At 38.9% G+C, this 21,724-nt stretch overlaps 1 protein-coding gene across 1 annotated transcript in view; it reads right to left on the reverse strand.

Annotated features, from left to right (window-relative positions):
* The window catches only part of RAPGEF4 (Rap guanine nucleotide exchange factor 4), a 144,817-nt gene that overhangs the window by 48,556 nt on the left and 74,537 nt on the right, over window positions 1-21,724 (reverse strand). Inside the window, exons 7-9 of the mRNA XM_054381362.1 lie at window positions 3,336-3,389; window positions 2,936-3,042; window positions 935-1,056 (exon numbers count right to left, since the gene is read on the reverse strand). Of these exons, the coding sequence (XP_054237337.1) occupies window positions 935-1,056; window positions 2,936-3,042; window positions 3,336-3,389 (283 nt within the window). The remainder of the gene's footprint in view (window positions 1-934; window positions 1,057-2,935; window positions 3,043-3,335; window positions 3,390-21,724) is intronic.

A 21,724-nucleotide genomic window follows, 5' to 3' on the forward strand; every position in this document is an offset into this window, starting at 1 on the left:
TTTGCTGTTGCTGTTCTTATTGTTTCAAAACATTCACTCAAGGAAACAATTCACACTGGAGAAATTATTACATTATGAAGAGGTGTCCTCTAGTGTGAATACCTTGCCCCACATGTTTCAGGCAGAGATAAAAGGTTACAAAAGCATCTAAACTCTTCCTGATGTGCCAGAAATATACAGCATCAAGACATAATTCCACGGGCAGGTTCCTTGACGTGTCCTGGTGGAAGACATTAATGGAAAGACTACCAAGAGAAGACTGCTAAAGAGAGGCTATGACGTAGGGGACTATGTCTTGGTCTTCCAAGCAAGTCAGAGTGATGTGTTGAGCTGGACACTGTGATGCAGCTTGCAATAGCTTGCCCTGGGAGTTTAATGAAATATTTGACAGAATTAAGGTTAGAGCCCTTAGTGTAAGGAAACGGTGGAAATCATCTGTCTTTTCAGAATGGAAATTTCTCCCTAGTATATGGAAAGCACAACAGAGGATAAATGGCAGTGTACTGTAATAGAACTGCTCTTTTGAACTTAATAAAACTGTACATGCAAAGCTTCAGATATGAATACTGCTTTAGAAAGCTACCCTCTTGAGGGCTATAATAATCTGTTACCAAGTAAATCCTGCCAAATAGAAACTGAAAGTCAAGGTAAAATACAGTCAGAAAATTGACATAAAATCCCAGATCTATGCACTGGAATATTTGGAGTACTGAATTTTGGAACCATTCCAGAAACACTGAAAAGCATTCCAAAATTATGGATCTAAGCAAACACAAAAGCTCACATTTACTTCCAAATGCTGCAAATCTTTTATGTAGCTCAGTTTGTGTAATACATAGCTTATGAATGAACCGGCTGCTCTGTAGCATTTCTTTTTCACTTATGTTACATGTCATCTATGTTTTAGTCAAGATCCTGATTTTCTTTATCTTACCATGGTTGAGAACACCTTCTTCCAGCAATACTTGCCACATGCCAACAGCCTGAGTTCGTGAATGGACACAAGGACTTTGCTGGATCATCCAGTCAACTAGTTCTGTCCCCACACAGCATTGCCTGAAGAATAAATAAAAATAAATGAAAAGGGAGCTAGCCAAGAGAAAGACTACACAGTGTCTGCCAAGAACACTGATACATTGACCTCTATATAATCTTAGTCAAATCTCACTGTAGAAAATATAATGTCACCATCTCTGTGTATATGCCTGAAATTCCAGGGAGGCTGTTTATTTTTGAGAGGATTGCCTCAGCAGCAACAGATATTTTGGGAAATGCAAACTTCAGAGGATCACAGTGGGCCTTTATCACTTAGTACAAAACCTGTTGCACCAGTGCAACAACCTCCAACCTAGATTTCAAAGGAAATCTTCTCTGTATACCATAGGATAGCAAAAGCCTCACACTTTCCAGAACCCTGCATGAAAACAGTAATCTAACACTGTAAAAGCTTTGCTAATGAGAACAGCTTCTACAGGAAAAGTGTCAAGTGAGTGTTCTTCCATTTGTAACCAACCTCCAGCCACACTGTATTTGGGGACATCATTTTGTGGCTCTACAGTGTTTCTGAGACTATCTCATGCTAGCTGCTGGTCACCTTGCAGCTTCTGATTGATCTGGAGGCAGACAATAGCAGGCCTCAAGTTCTGGAGAATGTTCAAGTAGGGGGAAAACACTAATAAGCCACATGGTCCCTAAGTAAAATTCTTTACTGTAACACTCCCTAGGTCAGCAGAACAGAAGCAAATAAGCAATTTATCAAAAACTTACAAATCTCTAACTGATCACATGAAGAACAGAGAGGAAGTTGGCTAGTCCTTCTAGACAGGCTCTTATGACTCCCCACTTCATGCATCACTTTCAGAGACCAAGGAGATAGATAATACTGAAACTGCTGGAACTTAGCTTAAATAACACTTCCAATTATAATTCCATTTTGATGACAAAACTTTTCCTTTCCTGAATCCAGTCTAAATTTTGGCATTCTATATCCAAAAACTCCAAAGACAGGACAGCAAGAGTATTTTGCAGTTTTGTACAAGATAAAATGGTACAGCTATTTGGACCAGCATTGGTCTTCATTTATCACACATGCTCTTTTGTTCTTCTCGAACAACAAGCATTATCACATCATGATATACTCTCAGATCACAAGCTCCAAATACCTTGCATAATTTAAAATACATTTTGGACTGAAATATGGAAAATTAATGCACTTATCTCAAAAGCAGACCAGCAACATATTGATCTACAATTTAAAAAAAGACATATACCGGAGACTTAAAACCAAATTTTATTTAAATATATGCTGAATAATGCATTAGGTATTTGATTTACACATCAGACACTAAAAAAATGGATTGTTGCTTAAACCAATGGTCGATAGAACCTGACTCCTGTAAGTCACATTCATGTTCTACTAGTGCCAGTTAGCATACTTCAGCAGGACAGTGCTGCCACCAGCAGGAAGATGAGAAAGCCTGGCAATGCATTGGAAAAAAAGAGAATTTAAATAGAGCAGAAAATCTGCATAAGGAATGTTTCTCACCAGGTGAATTTCCAGAACTCCACAGTGAGCAGCACTGCTGTAGCAATCAGTACAGTAACATAATATATTAATGAACTTTCCTATTACCTCTTACTGGTATGTGAACCTTTTAACTTGATATGGCACAGAATATTCCAGCTAACTATGCTATTAACTTTGCAAGAGTTTTTGTATGTGAATGTTCTGTCCACAATCACAGACTCCATTTCCAGTCAAATTACTTCAGAAAAGGTTTACTAGGTCCATCAAAGACTCTATAACATTCAGACTAAAACAGCAGCACAGAGTAATTTCAGACCTTTTTAAACCTTCAAATACAGTAAGGCATAAATCACAAATCAGAGGATGGCAGGCATAAAAATTCAGAGACAATACAATCAGCTCACACACCTGTAAGTCTTCAGATGGTATTTACGATCTCTTATCATGTGAGGGGCTCGGGACAGAATTGTATTCCTCAAAATCTTTCCAGCTCTGAGGATTTTTTCTGAAGGAACCTTGGAGGAAAAAACAAAAGGGACCAAGACACACAGATTTTAAACTTTCCACAACCTCTGTATCGCCTTCTGCAAAACAAAACACAAGTTCTCTTTCCCTTAAATTAAAATTCCTTGCACGGATAATTTATTTTGCAGAGCAATGTAGTACACATTCAGGATTCTGCATCTCACATACTTATTACATCTAACAAAAAGCATCACTTCAGCTGATACAAATCACACTGTTGGCAACAGGAGTTATTTTCATTTGTTTGATGACCTGGCTCTACAGCACAATTATGGCCTATTACCTGTGAAATGATTTTAGTAGGACGATGTGGGATGTGAGGTTCAATAAGAGGTGTCTGGAAAAAAAAAATGAAAGGTTGAGCAGTAAAGTAAAATAAAGGCTAAAATTAAAAAAAAAAAGAAACAAAGAGGCTGCAAAAACAAATGATGTATAAGTCTCAGCTCTGCCCAGGGGACATGAGCAGAAAAGGCTCTTTGAAGATATCCTGAAGACAAACTTGGCTCTTAATTAAAACGGTGACATGACATGTGAAGATCAGTAACAAATTCACATTAAACATTCTAAACTACTAATGAAGTGTGCAGTGGCCAAACATCACACCAGATCTGAGGCTATGCAGGCATAGACAGCTCTTCTGCTTGCTACTCTGGACCCACAGTGAGCACAACAGCATTCCTCCATATGCAGCTGCCTCTGCCATTCAGTCCCCCAGTACAGAAATTCTCTCCTCCTTTAGCCCCTTTTACTATTCAAAGGCAGAACAGACAGGTTGGAAGCACGACAAAACATGTCATGAACTGCTGGGTTGCCAGGTATTGCTTTTCTTAAGTTGGGCATCTTGTTCATTAACTCTCACAGGTTTAATGACATGACAAAGTCCTTGTACTAATCAAATACTGCTAGGAGTTACAAATGCACCAGGAGACTATAGGTCAGCAGGCAAGGGGAAAATGAGGACAGCATATGACAGAAATCAGTAAAGATAAGACAATCTTAACAGAGAAGCCTGTTTATGGAAAACAATGCAAATGGTTTTTAATTTCTACTTATACCTTACAAGAAGTCTCAGAAAAAGCAAATCAATAAAATTAAATTGGGCTTTCTGATTTTTCTCATTAATAAGTCAACAATTTTCCAAAGACTTATTAAATTAGAAAAATTTCTGTCCCACCAGAATCACAGAATCATAGAATCATAGAATCAAGAAGTGTGGAAGAGACCTCAAAGATCGAGTCCAACCTGTCACCCTAAACCTCATGACTATCTAAACCATTGCACCAAGTGCCACGTCCAATCCCCTCTTGAACACCTCCAGGGATGGTGACTCCACCACCTCCCTGGGCAGCCCATTCCAATGGCCAACCACTCTCTCTGTGAAGAACTTTCTCCTCACCTCCAGCCTAAACCTCCCCTGGCGCAGCTTGAGACTGTGTCCTCTTGTTCTGCTGCTGGTTGCCTGGGAGAAGAGACCAAACCCCTCCTGGCTACAACCTCCCTTCAGGTAGTTGTAGACAGCAATGAGGTCACCCCTGAGCTTCCTCTTCTCCAGGCTAAACAGTCCCAGCTCCCTCAGCCTCTCCTCATAGGGCTTGTGCTCAAGGCCTCTCACCAGCCTCGTTGCCCTTCTCTGGACATGCTCCAGCAATTCAACATCTTTCCTAAACTGAGGGGCCCAGAACTGGACACAGTACTCCAGGTGTGGCCTAACCAGTGCTGTGTACAGGGGTACAATGACCTCCCTGCTCCTGCTGGCCACACTATTCCTGATGCAGGCCAGGATGCCATTGGCTCTCTTAGCCACCTGGGCACACTGCTGGCTCATGTTCAGGTGGCTGCCAACCAGTACCCCCAGGTCCCTTTCCACCTGGCTGCTCTCCAGCCACTCTGACCCCAGCCTGTAGCTCTGCATGGGGTTGTTGTGGCCAAAGTGCAGCACCTGGCACTTGGATTTGTTGAATGCCATCCATGATTGGACTCTGCCCATCTGTCCAGCCTGTCAAGGTCCCTCTGCAAGCCCTATACCCAACTCAACACCCCCATCACCCCTCAATTATACCACATCCCAAACATCATCATATCCACCACCCCACACCCTCACCACCACACCATCACAATCACCTTCATTTTCCCCACCATCACCCATTTTTACCCCCCACTATCCCTTCATCCTCATTCATATTCCCCCAACCCCCCACCACATTTCCTTCCCACCTCCTAACCACCCCCCTCCTCTATCATCATACCCTCCCCCTTCATCCCTAATTCCCTTCTAAATCATATTTTTCCCTATACCCCTTCCAATCATCCTACCCTTACTCCACCCACCCCTCCAAACCCACCACCCCCTTATTACCCATCACCACTCCTTCTCACCTTAATTATCTTCCTTCCCATCCCAACCACCCACCATAATTCATTTCATCAACCAATTCCCACCAACCTTATCTCCTATCAATCCCCCTCCCCACATCACCATCAAAACCATTCCATCTTACTTCATCCTTCATACTAACCCTTAACAACATACCTACCAAAATATTCATTTGAGTTCCAATTTCATAAGGACCTACTACATTTACACATCTATCTGCTTCATTGATTGCCAGAATTCTATAGTCATTTGCCATCATCAACTCCTCAGCACATTCACCCTAGGATGAATCCCATCAGGTCCCATGGACTTGTGAATATCCAAGTGACTCAACAAGTCTCGAACTAATTCCACATGGATTTCAGGAGTACAACACTGCTCCTTGACCCCATTGACCAGCTCAGGAGGCCAGTTATCCTGAAGTCCTCCTGCCTTACTGTTGAAAATGGAGGCAAAGAAGGTATTTAGAATCTCAGCCTTCTCCTCACCCTTAGTTACAATGTTACCCTCCACGTCCAATAAAGAGTGGAGGCTCCTCTTGCCCCTCTTTTTAGCATTAATATATTTATAAAAATGCTTTTTGTTGTCCTTCACGGAAGCGGCCAGTTTAATTTCTAACTATGCTTTTGCCTCTCTAATTTTTCTTCTACATGATCTAGCAACATCCTTAAACATATCACTAGTTGCCTAGGGCAGTCGAACATCCCTCCATATTTCTTGGTTCTAGAACTGTGTGAAGCATGCAGTTAGAGCATGCTAATAATAGAAGAATCTTTTGAAAGATGCCTCTGATGCAAACAAACTCACTGAACAACAGTTTCAAACAGATACACAAATAAACAATAAAATCAGAGATATCACTCTGAGTACTAATAATTTTTGCTTACACTTTCTTTTTAAAGGATTTCAAGTCCTCATCAAGTTCAATGCGACTGAAGGTAAATATATATGTAAATGGTTGGCTAAATAGGCAGTGAAGTCATTATGAAAATGATTTTAAAATTCTACATTCTTAAAAGATTTAAAAAAAAATCAATAAAGCACAATCTTTCTGGCTTGCAGATTTTAACTCTAGTTAGGAATATACTTCAAAGGAGAGCTAAAATATGTTTAAGACAAAAATATAAGAGACTTTTACAGCAGTAGATTAGTGAAAATGAACACCTATTTCTGTTCTTTAGAGCTGCCAATAAGCTGCCACAAAAATGCATAAAACTATAGGTGAAAAAAAAATAATATGGATGAAGATTTGTCAGTAACTCTTCCATCCTAATGGAAACAGATAAAAGAGAGCATTTAGAAGAAATCTGATTCAGACAAAAAGTACAGAACAAAAACAAGGTGAAAGCTAAGGCACAGCACAACAATCTGCAGAAAGCAGCAGGAAGGCTTGCTCACCTACATTTGATCCTGACCAATACAGAAAGATCAGTTGGAGACAGAAGGTAACTTGGGTGAAGGTGATCATGAAATGATCCAGTGTCAGAACTTTACAGAAGGAAGTAAGAACATCAAAGTAGAAACAATGGACTAGGAAGAAAATCTTCCATAAAACCAGAATACTGATAGCTAAATTCCTGGAGCACTTCATGGAGGAGCAAGTGTAAGGTAAAAGATGTTAAAGCTAGAAGTTACTTAACGAAGCAATACTAACCACAGATACAATATATAATAGCACAGAGCCAGAAGGCGTAATAAAGACTCAATTTAAAGAAAGAGCTCGTCACTGAAATACAAGAAGAAAATGTACAGAAAGGAGAAAGTAGGTGGTTTATAAAAGGCAAGTATAAAAACAAAAATTGAAAAACTAAGGATAGAATTAGAAAAGTAAAAGTATGAGACACATCTACCAAGAAATGTCAAGAGATACAAAAAATACTCCACAAGAACATTATCAGTAAAACAAAGAAAATAAAAAGTGTTGATCTACTGTTCAACAGAGGAAAATTTACTGACAGATAATTCAAGAAGGCCAGAAGCAGTTGGTTTATTTTTCGCATCTGTGTGCATCAGAAAGATCAGTGGCAGAGAGATGGCTAATATCCTAAGTAGCAGACTGACTCAGCATGAGAGCAAAAAAATAGATGAAAAAATATTACATAGCTTAGCTATTTCCAGATTGGCTGGATTTGCAGAACTTCATGCAGGAAAATTCTAAGAGCTTGAAGAAATTTAGAAGGCTGCAGACATCTCAGAACCATCAGCAGACACCTCAGAACCATTGCAGTTACCTCTGACAACTCTTGGGGACTAAGGCAGGCATCAGAAGATGGAAATGTGAGAAAAGGAGAAGCTGACAAATTAAAACATGACAGCTTAACTTGTTTTCCTAGAAAAAGTCTACTTATAAACACCAGGAAAAGAACAGCGAGATGAGTCACGTGAAGTATATTAATCAAGAACAAATCCTGCCACACTTATCTAATTCCTTTCCATGACTGTGTAGCAACACTGATAGATTAGAGAAGAAATAGTAGATTTTTAACCCTTTACTTTTGTAAGACTTTTGCACTTTCTCATAGGATATTTTGAAAGCAATTATTGGCAAAGCAAAGTCAAATTGGCAATCATATGAGAAATATGTTCTAATCAGCATTCTCAAGAATGTATCGCATATATCTGTTAATATTTAATATTAACATGGGATGAAGTAGAACATACATTGATTCTGCAGGAGACTTCAAGATGGGATAGACTGCACATGCACTGGAGAATAAATTTAGGTTTTGATACACCTTTGACATTGGACTGAAAAAAAATGGTGCTCTTACACAACACAGTACCGAGAACTTTCCTGAAGCAGGCAAAATCAGCTATATAAAGATAGGGTAGAGAACAAGTCTTAGTGTAGTTCCACAGAAAAAGAAACAAGCTTTATAACAGATATTAAACATAATTGAGTAAGCAATACTATATTATTGGGATGCAGTAAGAGATTAGCTACATAATGCAGTTCTGCTTTAGTCAGCCCAGATAAGACCCAAGCTAAAGTACTGTGTCTCATTTGCCCACTTTACTTCAAAAGCATCTAAACCAACAGGACAGAATTCAGAGGAGAGCAACAAGACTAAAAACTTGTGGGGCCACACCTTGGGTACTGTGTTCAGTTTTGGGCCTCTCACTACAAGAAGGACATTGAGTTGCTAGAGAGTGTGCAGAAAAGGGCGGCAATGAAGTTGGTGACGTGTATAGAGCAAAAGTCTTACGAGGAGTGGCTGAGAGAACTGGAGTTGTCTAGTTTGGAGAAAAGGCTGAAAGGAGACCTTGCTTTCTAAAACTACCTGAAAGGAGGTTGTAGTATTGTGGATGTCAGTCTCTTCTCCCTAGTAACAAGTCACAGGATGAGCAGAAATGGCCTAAATGGCCTCAAGTTGCACCAGGGGAAGTTTAGATTGAGTATTAGAAGAAACTGAAATGGTTATCAAACACTCGAATAGGCTCCCCAGGGTCATCCCTGGAGGTCTTTAAAAGACACACAGATATGGTGCTATGGGACATGGTTTAGTACCAGACTTGGTAGAGTTAGGTAATGGTTTGACTTTATGATCTTAAAGGTCTTCTGCAATGAAATATGATTCCATGATTCCCTACGACTCTGGAAGGTAGAGAAGGAAAAGATGCAGATGTGGTAGCAGAAGCAGAAAATTATCACGAAAAATGGTGATAAAATGGCTTTCAGCATGAACATTGACAAACTTTGTATGGGTAAATTTATGAATTTACATATGAGCCATTCAAACAAATCCTTCATGAAGCCAATCACAAAGTCCTTATTTAAACTAGGGTGAAGCATGGAAAGTAAAAATTTTAGCCTTCGTTCCTTTGAAGCTTCAAATATTTATGCATCAGAGCAATACCATAGCTTTAAATAGGACTATTTATGTGTGTAATTTATGCACACATCTAATCTCTGCAGAAATAGGCCTTCGATTACAAACTATAGGGCAAGGCCTGCCTTTATTTCTGTACTTTTTACATCACTGAACAAGCCATATGCAAGCAAATAAATAATACAATGAACAGCAATAATAGACAACTAACATGAGGGCTGTATTTGTCAAGTTATTTGATTCAGATAAATAAAATTCACAAACATCTCTGTAAAAATATATTTTTCTATTCCCTTGTTAAATAGCTGTAAAAGGATTTTTTTCCTCTGAGCCTTTACATATGAATGAATGCTTTCAATCTACAGCAATTTGGATCTGCAGAATCAAGTGACGGAGGAGACCTAACTTACTACACTCAAATGTTAGCTTAGGAAACGTATATTGCAAAGAACTAAGATGAAATAAAACAAAAGTCATGTTTTCCCATGACCTCAGAGTAGCTCATCTCTGAACACAGAACAAGGTTAAGTATTTTTTTGAGTTAAACATGGCATGTGAGGTTACCAGGGTGATCAGATGAACCTGTGCACTACTGTTGATCCCTTTATTTCCAACTAGGACACTGAAAAGAGCTGCAGCTGACATATTCTCCTGCTGGTTGGCAGGGGAGCCAGAAGAAACAAAGGACAAAAGCCACACAAGTCAAAAGGTGACAGCAGAAACAGTCACATCACTGGGAGGCCTGTTTGTTTTACATACTCAGTATTTACTGCTGTTGGTGATTTAGGGCCTAAATCCAAATCCCACTAAAATCACTGGGAAGTCCCTAACTGACTAAAGGGGTTTTGACTCAGGCCCATAGCATTTGATTCTCCGAAGTGTATTCCAGGAAGCGCATCTTTAGCTCTTAATGGTTCCAAATGCCTCCTGATGACTTTTCATGACTGCCATTAATGACTACCATGCTTGAATATCTATGACTACATCTCCTGAAAGGCTGACAGTGCCCGACCTGGTTCACACGAGAGGAAATAAAGCATAGGAAATACATCTCCACAATAGTGGTGAAAGTATAGCCAGTCAGTAATACACAACTGAATCCCCCAGATTCCCCACAGACCTCCCACACAGCACGTCCCCATTCGTTCTTTTCTTGTGATTCTTTCTCAAATCCATGTATCCATCTCCAAAATGTTGCCCTTTTTTGGGTAATAACAATGATTGATCTCAATCCAGGTTTGTAGGTGACTTAGCAACACTTTGCAATTAACAAAGGACAAATTACCCAGCAAGAGCACCTGTTGCTGCTCTTCATCAGTGCTTACTAAACAATGCAAGTATTAAAGGGACCTATAGCCAGTCTAGGTAGTCTAAAATTGTGTTACCACAGAATCTTCAAACCATCCAACTTCACAAAAGACATCCATATAGTTTCTTAAGAAATATCTGTAAACAGCAGAGGTGGAAAGCAAGGCAAGGCATGAAGAGAGGAAAACAAAAAGATGTCTGCAAAATCTGGGATCTTCCACAGAAACAGAAATCAATCATGTTTTAATTGAGTTTCATGAAACTACAGTACCTGTATTCTAAGTACTCATATCGTTAACTAACTACAAACTAACTAAACCAAGCAAAAGATACTAGTAGAAACCGTCAGAACCAGTGGTTAAGAACCAGTTTTATTATTTTTTTCTGACTGCATACCTTGCCCAAATCATGTAATCACATTGTTTCATTTTCCCCTTTTGGAAGAGAGGAATACTAATAATTTCTACTTTTGAAAAATGCTTTGAATACTGTCAGCAAATGGGCTACTATCAAAATATTCAGAGTAATGATGACTGTTTTAAAAATCTTTATTCTTTAAATGTAATACAATGTGAAGACCAAAAGTGTATTTTAAAATATATTCTAGAATTGCTTTTCTTTCGTAATCTACATGTATTAATTGCATAAACAGGAAAATGTGTCTCTTTAAATTCCCAAACATGATCAGTGCACTGAATTTATTTTAGAAAGTTAAATTGAAATTGCATTATTAACACTTCTGCAGTGTTTCTTTGATAAACTGTAAATGTCTGTCCTTTTAACACAAAATGATTCAGCCATTACCAAAAATGATACTTCACTGTGAATGTCAAAGGGAAAAAGAATATTGAAACAGACTATGACCACTGCACAAAGCCGCCTAGAACATGGCTAATAATGTCTTATTTTCCTGTCATTTTTCTACTTCCCTGCTACAATGAAACAGCTGCTATAACTACACTGCATGCATTGAATAAAATGTCAGAAAATGCTAACTCTGCTGTGAGCATTCCTACTATTCTGATAGAGGTGTGACTACAACTGGCATGCAGAATCTCAAGCCAGCTTTTTTTTTTATCTATAAAAGAGTAAGGCATTTTTTTCATTGTCTCTCAAAAGAATTACTGGTTTCTTAGTTATCTATGGTTTTAATAGCTACAAACTATAAAGAAAATGAAAAAGTACAATAAATGTTAATCAGCAAAGTTACTGCTTTTAAGACTTGCCTCTCACCTATGACATAGGTACACAGCAACTATTCAAAAAGCAAACTGAAGGGAAATTAAAGATTAATGAGCTTCTGGAGGATTTATTTCACTTGTTTCTAGATCTGTTTATACACAGGACACCCCTATGCTTTGATTACACCCAGATGCCAGAACTGTCCTCTGAGGACTAGGTAATGACATTTTAGGTGAAATGGTTTCATGCCAAAACCTGGATGGAACGTGAATTAGGAGGGGAAATTGTAAATCTATTAAAACTAATGGTAAGACTCTTGACTTCAGTATAGTCAAAATGCCACTCAAGTGATGCAAGAACACTACTGTCTCCTGGGTGACAGCAGTTTATGTATTATGTAATCCCAGCTAGTCATTCCAACTCTGAGTGCTCCAACTTCTCCATCTGTAAAATGGGGACAACAGAATCTACTCACATTTCAGACAAGTGATGAGAATGAGCAACTGAAACATTGATGAATGCTGCAGCTGAAATCCTGGAAATCTAGTGGCTACAAATTCATTCTGAGCATTTTGTAATGATTTTTAATGCAGAAAGGAAAAGTCATCAAAGTGGCATGGGGCTAGAGGGCAGCGAAGGTTACAGCCTGAATTCTCTGGGGAGGTCAGCAACAAGGTAAAACCTCTGTCTAGCAGGGAAGAGAATTTAATTTAAATTCATTTTGTGTCTCTTCTGGTGATTCCATACTCCTTCTCCAAGTTCAGGACAGTGCATTGTGTGAATACACATGAAATGAAGAAATACTCTGCACATCTGACTCATATTCCAGCTGCCTTATCTATTTCTTATTCTTATTCCTGTCATCCTTTTCAGAAAAAAAAAAATTGCTAAAAAAACCCCAAACAAACACTGAGCAGGAATAATCTAACAATATCTAGTGCAACACCTTCCGTTATCCTAATTCACAGAAGGAGATTTTTAATGATCTATATTGAGTTTTCCCATCTACACAGACAACATTTCCTAAAAGAGGTAAACGATTATTTCTGTTGTATATGAAAGTAAACAAAGAATTCCGATGGCTAGACGAGAACACTTCTTTTTAAAGCAAAAACATCCTTCTTTCAGACAAGTATTTCTTTACTTTAACAGCTTTAATTCTTCTGTCATAAACATAAAAAACATTCAAGCATTTCTGTTTAATTTACAAATTTGTGCATCAGTGGAAGAGACAAGCATTCTGCACTTGGCAAATATCCACGAAACAATCTTATCTTCTTTAAAACTTCTATTTCCCACAATGTCTACAAAAGGCTTGTCAAAGCGGAGGGTGCTCACGTGCTTAACTTGCTTATTCTGTCTCATCCAAGTCTCTCAGACCATGTAGGTGGTTTTAAAAACTGGATGTCAGTCTTGTTATGGTACACTACTTCTTGCTAGTGCTTCATATGCAAAATACATCTCCTGTCCCTGACTGGGGCAGGTTAGCACTGTCACAGCCCTGCTAACTACACCGAACCTTCATGACCAGATAAATCTAACAAAACCAGAAAGGATCTGGTCACAAGAAACAACATGCATCTTCTGAGGACAATCCATCAGCATCATTAGCTTCTCCTGCTATGAGGGCATATTATTGTCTGATTCAGTAATGGGCAAAGTCCAACAGTCAAGAGGGAAACACTCACTATCAAGGGTAACGACTTTTCTTTTTCTTTTACATTAAAATCCAATTGTGGTCTTACATATTTAACTAGCATGAAACGAAACTCATAATTGCTGTATTAGTTAATCAGTTAATTTAGTGTTCTTCAGATAATTCAGTGGTAGTAATTGTATTGTCTAAAAACACGCAAAGACATTTGGAATAAAAATTTGGATCTGAACAATACAGATTAATATGCCTCAATTTTCAAATTAATTCCATAATGCAATGGGAATAATCAGTAAATAAAATACAAACATTGAGTTAATGTGCATCTGTGTGAACAGTAGGTATTCCCCAAGAAAACAGTTAAGGAATATTACTGTTAACTCCTGCTAATCTTAACAAATATAATTAGCATTGGGAAATAGTAAATATTTTGTATTTGGAAATTTGCTTCTTCCCTCCTCCTAACTTCCTACAGAGCTTGCAGCTGCCTAACTTGCTACTGTTTAAACCAGGCCTGTTCACATTTGTTCTCATTGTAATTTCTTCCCTAATAACTACTGAGGGACAGACACTTCTAAACATACTCTGAGCTGCTTCTGTTGCTAAATGAATCTTTAGTGCAACTTGAGAAAAAATTGGTTCCACAAATGCATACAGTGCACTGCAATAATTAACCCAAGACTGATACAGAGAGGTGAAATTACTCTGCCTGACATTTTCCCTTGCTAACCACATCTCTTTACACCCCAATTCACCACAGTATGCTTCTGAAAGAGATGACCTCTTTTTACCTCTCAGTATGTAGCCCAAGCTGTGTAAATTCTGTGATGTCTGCCTTTTAGGAATATCATAGAACCAGCCCTGTCCTTGTGAAATGGAAAGGGATCTATTGTATGTATTTTGTAATTTATCCCCTTTCTCCTATTTCTCTTTAATGTTGGCATTAACGTTTATATCATCACTAAAAATACTGCTTTGTCTAGCTGAAATTCTGTCCCTACCATCTGTCAACCACTCACTTCCTTTATAAACATAATCTCAAAATCTTCTTTGGCTTAACTGACTCTTTAGTGACTCTCTGTGGGTTGTATAAAGGCTGAGAACTGTTGCACTATGTGTGAAAATGTTTGCTGTTCCAGAGATGGTTAATTATCGTAATCCAAACCAGCTAACCGGGATACATTGAATATACACAGAGGATTCTCATCTAACTTACATTTTAAAAAATTGTTATTTCTGCAATAATATAGGAATCTTCAGCTTCTCCATGACAGTTGATCTAGGAAACTATTTTGGGAAAAGGAATATATGTCCTTTTCAGAAGGAATTCTGATACAGTGAAGTCCAATTTTATTGCAGGTTGTCCTGTGTCTGTGTACTGCCACAAAGTCACACAGCACTTTTCAGGCAGCAAACCAGGTTCTCTACTCCAATCCTCATATCAGAAAAGCCAGACAAAACACAAAAGACATCACTTCTAGAACACTAACTGAAACACTGAATAAATCAGATTAAATAGCATTCAGGAGATCTAGCAAGGAAGCCTCGTGGTTTTCTTCTCCCTCCTTCTTCCCTGAGTTTGGACCAGTACACTAGGAAGACAAGAGAGCCATTCTATTCCACAGGTCCCAGGACTGATGTGGAGCAGTGGCTCTACATTTACAGTATAACAAATGTCAGAAATCTACAGTTACAGTTTTGTCAACAATGTTTTTTCCAGTGCTGCCCTGGAATCAGCAGCAGCTAACACTGACATTCAGCAGAGTGTGAACTAAATCAGGGGGGACAAAAGGGGAGGGAGTGGTTTAGGGTCCTTTATAGAATTATAGAATTGTTAGGGTTGGAAGGGACCTCAAGGATCATCTAGTTCCAATCCCCCTGCCATGGACAGGGACACCTCACACTAGATCAGATTGCTCAGAGCCACATCCAGCCTAGCCTTAAAAACCTTCAGGGATGGGGCTTCTACCACCTCCCTGGGCAACCTGTTCCAGTGTCTCACCACCCTTGGACAGCCCTTACAGTTTTCCCAGTCAAGATGAGGAACCTTGTGCAGCTAGTGACAATAGGCTTTTCTTAGGTTGGTTTCCCAGATTGATTTGTAATAGCTGCCAGAACCTCACAGCTTGCAGACTGCAAGCTGAAAATCTCCAATCTACACTGGCTCTGAACACAATTAAGACAACTCAATGAAGAGGAAGGGGAGGGGAACAAATATTTGCCTGGATCTGTATGTGTATTACAGCAGTAACAGGAATATATTACACAAGTCTGTATTTAAACACAGAAGATAGAAATCACATAGATTCATTTGTAATTTAGCAGTGAAGGGCAACAGACCTTCAAGGTGGCCTGACAATATGATCCCCTGCCAGCTGTCCCTTTGCTTCTCCTGCAGCTAATGTGGCCTTGCCAGGTTTGGGGCAGGAGAGCCTCAGTCCATAGCTGACAGACCTGGCAGTGCTTTCTCTGGAGGTCAGATGTTTAATGATGCAGACAGGTCATAGCAGCCTCAAACAGGGTCACTGTGGGCCAACCCCTCCTTAAATCTCACATCCAGGCTCTGTTCTGCTGACTGTGCTGGTCCTGGCCAGGAAGTCATTTTTCATCCAAAACAGGAGAAAATTAAGCACAGAGAAAAGATTTATGTGTTTATGACATTTCTTCTCCCTTACCATCAGGCATGCAAAAGTGTCAGTTGGATGGCAGAGCACAAGTAGCTGGATGTAGAGAGAAAGGATGATGGAGGTGGGACATGGGGGAGGATAGGCATGCTGCAGTCCCAGTGTAGGTCACAGCCTTGTGGTCCTCCTGGAACCCAGATGTGCTCTGCTCTGAGAGCTGATTCCTCCACCATTTTACTGTTGCACAAACACCCTACTCTACTGTTGGCCTTCATATGGCTCTAAGGTGGGCTGAGTCAGAAAATGGGTTTGAATTGAAAGTAGCCATCTGAGCCATCGTGCAAGGCTGCAAGAGTGGCATGAGAGAAGATGTTTCTTCAGTCCCCTTAGATTCATGCATTTGAAGTCAGCTACTTTAAAGAGTGAGGATGGACAAAGCACTACTAGGAGGTCTACAAAGACTTAATCACAATTCTCTCTTGTTAAGCTACTAGCTCCTTCTCCATGCAGTTCAAATTTAAGGGTATTACACAAATTTCTAATATTTTAGTTTCCTAAGATGAAAACAATTGTGGCTGAGTAATCCTAATTAGAAGCACTGTAGTAATTGGTATTTGAAGTAAGATTATTTTTTTTCATTTTTTATTTTAGAACCTAAATTACATATTCTTTTCATTTCTCTGCTAGTCAGTGTGTATTTGTATTTTGTTACTAACTGCTACCTTTAATTTTAAGACAGCTGCATCACTGGTGATAAAGCACTCAAAAAGCAAACATGTTCACAATCTTGTGCCAAGCTTTCTCCCAGAAGGAAATTTGCAGAAAGAATAAATAATGAAAAGTCATAAATTATAAATCTTTAAGAACCTGAACAGCACTCACTTCCTTGCCATCACTGAAGGTAATAGTCCTCTGTACATTTTCAGCAACGTCATAGATATCTGTCAATTTTTGCCTCAGCAATTCTAACTCAGAACAGCTCTAAATGACATCATGAACTGAACAGTTGTTTTGGTGGTGGTGCTCTTTGCATGGAGCCAGCACAACAGGCCTCTAGTTCTTGTCTAGCTAACACAAAAAGAAAAAAAATCAATGGACAGCTTTCTCCACTATTTATTAGCCTCTCAATTTTTTTGTCATCTGCACAAAGCTAAAAGAAAATGGCAGTAGATGATCAGATCAGACAAATTGATTACTTCTTACTGGCTCAGAACTATAATTGACTTTGTGGAATACCAATTTCCAGTATGTATTGTAGGACAGGCAGTCAAAGTGCTGCTTGAGAGATGATGAGTGACAAGAAACAATATGATTTTAAGATCTCTGATCCAATCTTTCTGCCAAACTTGAGAAAATAATTACAAGATTCAAAAAAAATTCATTTTGCTGTTTCAGATATAAATGCCAAATGTGTTACTTTATTCGCTTGACTTGTCTGAAGACATGAACCTTGAAAAAGACTATCCTTTTTTCCTCATATAATTACCCACTCTCTCTGCCTTTCAACTGCAAGAGATAAATGAAGCATATTTGTGTGTTTTTTATGGTTTGGGACAGAATCACACAGTAGACACAACCATGAAGCAAGAGCCGTGAAATGTGGCTCTGCAGTACTTATTATCAGACTGCCTTTGCCAGCATTGGCAGGTAAGGCAATATGCTGTTTACCCAGACAACTGGAGCCAAGACTGATGGTCCTATTGAAAGAAGATTCCACACCTACTCCACAATATTGGATATTTTACAAATTCTAGCATTTTCTAGCAATTTCTGTTATTTTTCCATTATTTATTTTATTTATCTAAACTACAATAGCAATATGCATTCAGCTAGGCAAGAGGAGTCAAGAAAGGGAAAACGTCTCTCCACTCAAACTGCCTTGACCATGCTGACCTAGGCACCTCTGTAATCTTGTGTTGAGAGAAAGTTTGTCACAGAGGAGGTGAGTTCTTGTTTATGCTGCTACTCTTAAGAAGACCAGCAGTTTAATATCCCCTTCAAATTACAGGATTGACAAACAAATGCCTATCACTTAGCTTTTCATTTGTCTACTGATTTTGGAACTTTTTCCTCCCATTCAGCATCTCTTAGGATTATCACACCAAGGACTGATCACAATAACCTCCTGAAAGAAAACTCATTTGAAATGTATGAACACATTTGAATCCCATGCATTACAATGTTCAGAATCTTTTTGTCTGACAGTCACTCCATCTTTTTCAGTGGCTGCAGGCTCTCTGTAGCAGAGGCCTCCATCCCTCCTTTGCATCATGGCACAAACGAAAATTACAAGGCTTTAGAATACACATAAATTGCAATAAAGAGTGACATAAAAAAATAAATAAAAAACAAGAGAAGTGGGAAGCACCAAAATAACTGCCTGAAAAGAATCCTCATTCAGACAAATACTATGGAGACCATGCATATTAATAGTCAGATGTCAAAGCCGTGGAACTAAAAATTCATCCAGTTTAGCTCTAACATTTCCTCAAGCATATGAATAGTTTTGCTTGTTACAGAGGAGGTGTCTCCCTCTCCCATCTCTCTCATTCTTCATCTTTTTATTCCTCTCTCATAATAAACCCCACTCTAAAGCTTAATTTGAATCAGAAAGTCATTGCAGCACTTAAAGAAGAACAGAGCTGCAGACACACTTTTTCAAGCTTGCTTTTCCATTCCTGAGCAAAGGGCAGTGGTTGTTTCTGGAATGTTTCGCAGCTGTCACAGGAAAGGGAGGCTCTGTCTTCAGGTGATGGTAATTCAGCTGTGCTGTTGCTATTGGACTCCGTTCCCTATTTTTCCCATTATTTATCTTCTTCTAAGACAAATGTGGCTGTTCGCTTACATTTTAAAACTGAAATACACCTACATATATTTAAACTCTGTAAAATTTAAAATAAGAATATTCCTTTTACCCTAAGGGTAACATTTCAAATAAGAATATTCCTTTAGCACATGTAGTTTGCAAAATTATGCCCTTTTCTGCAAAAAGTTTAACTTATCTATGAAGACAAATCTTGCCTCCCATCTCTTAGCAATCTCACTATCATTGTAGACAGCCCTATTCTCCTTACAGCTGTTCTTAGAACCACCACAATGAAAACTCATTGTAGAACGAAGGGACAAGTTTTTCTTCCAAATTCATGGAAGGTCTTTAAGAACCAAATATGCACTGAAGAGAAATCGTGCTATTTTGACATATACACTGATAAATACACAGCAATCCAGACCAAGGATTATATTGCTTTACTCCACAATGCTACACATTCCTGTTTAGTAATAGATCAAAGGAGAATCACTAAACACATCTGCTAGTTTCATATGGGTACTGCTCTGGCTAGTTCTGTATTGGTCAGAATGGAGCTCAATTATATGATTAGAAACAAGGGACGAAACTGTTTCCAGAAAAAACTGCCACGAGGGTCTCCAGAATTCAGAGTACACAATGAAATCACAGGTCATTGACATTTCATAGATTATCAGGTGGCTGAATTGGGTAACAGAAGATGGGGTGGTACAAGTGTTTCTTTGAGACATTGCTGTGCACACTGGCATTTGGAAGGGAAGCCTACAGCTGTTTCCTCTCTGTATGGCGGGACCTGCAGGAAGGAACACCTTCCTTGGTGGTTCTGCAACAATTTCGTTTATGCAGAGACTACTTATGTAAGCCAGCAGACTTATTAAGAATTTTGTTTACATTAAAGAGCTCTGATGATATATAAAGACCTTCATATTTTTCATGACGAAGTTCATTACAAACATATGAAAAAAGTATTTTTCACAGACTCCTACTCATTTCACACTCCTGTCTTTGTTATCTCTCCTGCCACATGCTGTCACCATGTGACTCATTGCCAGGGACTACATGCACATCCTCTGCAGTAGTCAAATTGTTACAGGCTGTCATAATGATTGAACCCTGAGCATTTCCACTTAGAGCAAAATGAAGAACTTGAACAGAACTCCAAGCAAATTACTTTCATATATGTGAAATCGCTGCCAAAATATCAGAGCGGCTCCTAAAAGTGATTGGTACAGATAGGACTGCATGAAGACACGCCTGTTTAGAAATATTACACAATCAATTTAAAAAAACAAAAACAAAGGCAATTCTTTTTTTAACCCTGTGCTAATATTGTATAGGAGACCTGACTCTGGCACAGAGCCCAGGAAAAGATAGGAATTAGTGCACTCATATTACTGGACAGTTATATAAACCGTCCACATAGAAGATCAGTTCTGTTATAACACAGTTTTCATGTGAATGTTAGGGAGGCTACTGCAATATTTAAATGCACAAAAATCAGCATGCACCCAAGCCTTACTGAAAATTCAGTAAAGAAATTTACATTTTATCACACCAAATTAACCAGGAAGAACATGGAGGAAAGGCTGATTTTCAGACGAGCATTTTAGCACATCCTGTAGGTACTTTGCTATATAAAATACCTTCACATAAATCACATCCAATAGGCTTCCAGTTTGGAGGATTTGGAGATATTGTATGAAAAACGTAATATGGATGTTTCAGCCTGCAAACTTAACTCAATCCATGTGGGTTTTAGGATACGAATTCCTGCACTAGGGGGAGCTCCTGCAGCTCTTTATCACAATGGACATCTACAGACAATAGAGGGAAGGTAACAACATAAAACCTAAGAGGGATTTCAGAAAAAACAAGGCCTATTCTTCACCCAATGGCAAGAAAAATACACGTGAGCAAGTAATCAAAGTCTGTACCATAATAAACACAAAGAACTGAAGTCTGTACCATAACAAACACGGGTAAGAGGACTTCATTAGCACTGCTCAGTCTCCATTCTTTGCTTCTGATCACAGCATTTTTCAGCCTTCCTTTCAAGTCAAAAATTTTTGGTGTAGTTTCTTGAGGATCTGAGAGCTCTTTTAGCAAACTGCAATATGGAGATTCCATTATGGAAAACAATATAAAACTTCATCTTGGATCATTAGCAGGGTTAGAACCTTTTGACTATCAACTACTTGAATAAATAGAATAATTAATAATGGATTTCTGTTATTTCTGTGGATCATTCCTATGCTCTCTTAGGCACGGCATCCACAGTTTACAAAGGAGTTTAACACATTTACTGATGACAGAAAAAAATCACTCAGTACAATACTCCATAGGACAGTGGAGATTCATGCTCTCGATGGGTTTGCCCTCTGTTCTTACCTATATTCATTCCTGTGTCTCTGTGACTGATTTCTGCAATGCCCTCTTCTTTAAACCGATCATGTATCTCATGTCTCCAGAAAACAAGAGGCTATTTCTTTACTCATTTCCTACTTGGGCCTCTAGCGAGCCAGTTTCAACAGAGATTTTTCGAGGCTCAGGGATATGCTTTACTTTGTAAGGGGTCACAAATGACAATCCTTATTGCCAGAACAGGCCCCAGACGTTGAGCTCCCAGTCCAAAGGGCAGGACTGATAGCGTATCACTTAGAAAAGCTATTTAATATGTGCTATGTATTTTCCCCCAAATGCAATGTCAGAGAGGTTTGATCCATTTCAACTTAAAAATCAGCAGAAGCATGCTCTCAGCATGGCAAATTCAGTGTAAACAGTGAAAAAGTGGCCAAATTGCAAGAACAGGATCTTGCAGTGGGAGGCACCTTGCAACCCTGCTGCCAGCTCTGCTGGTAATATGTGGAAACAGACCCACTGCCTATTCTGCCTGC

Source organism: Indicator indicator, chromosome 5 (genome assembly GCF_027791375.1).
Source record: "Indicator indicator isolate 239-I01 chromosome 5, UM_Iind_1.1, whole genome shotgun sequence".
In the NCBI taxonomy this organism is placed as follows: Eukaryota; Metazoa; Chordata; class Aves; order Piciformes; family Indicatoridae; genus Indicator; species Indicator indicator.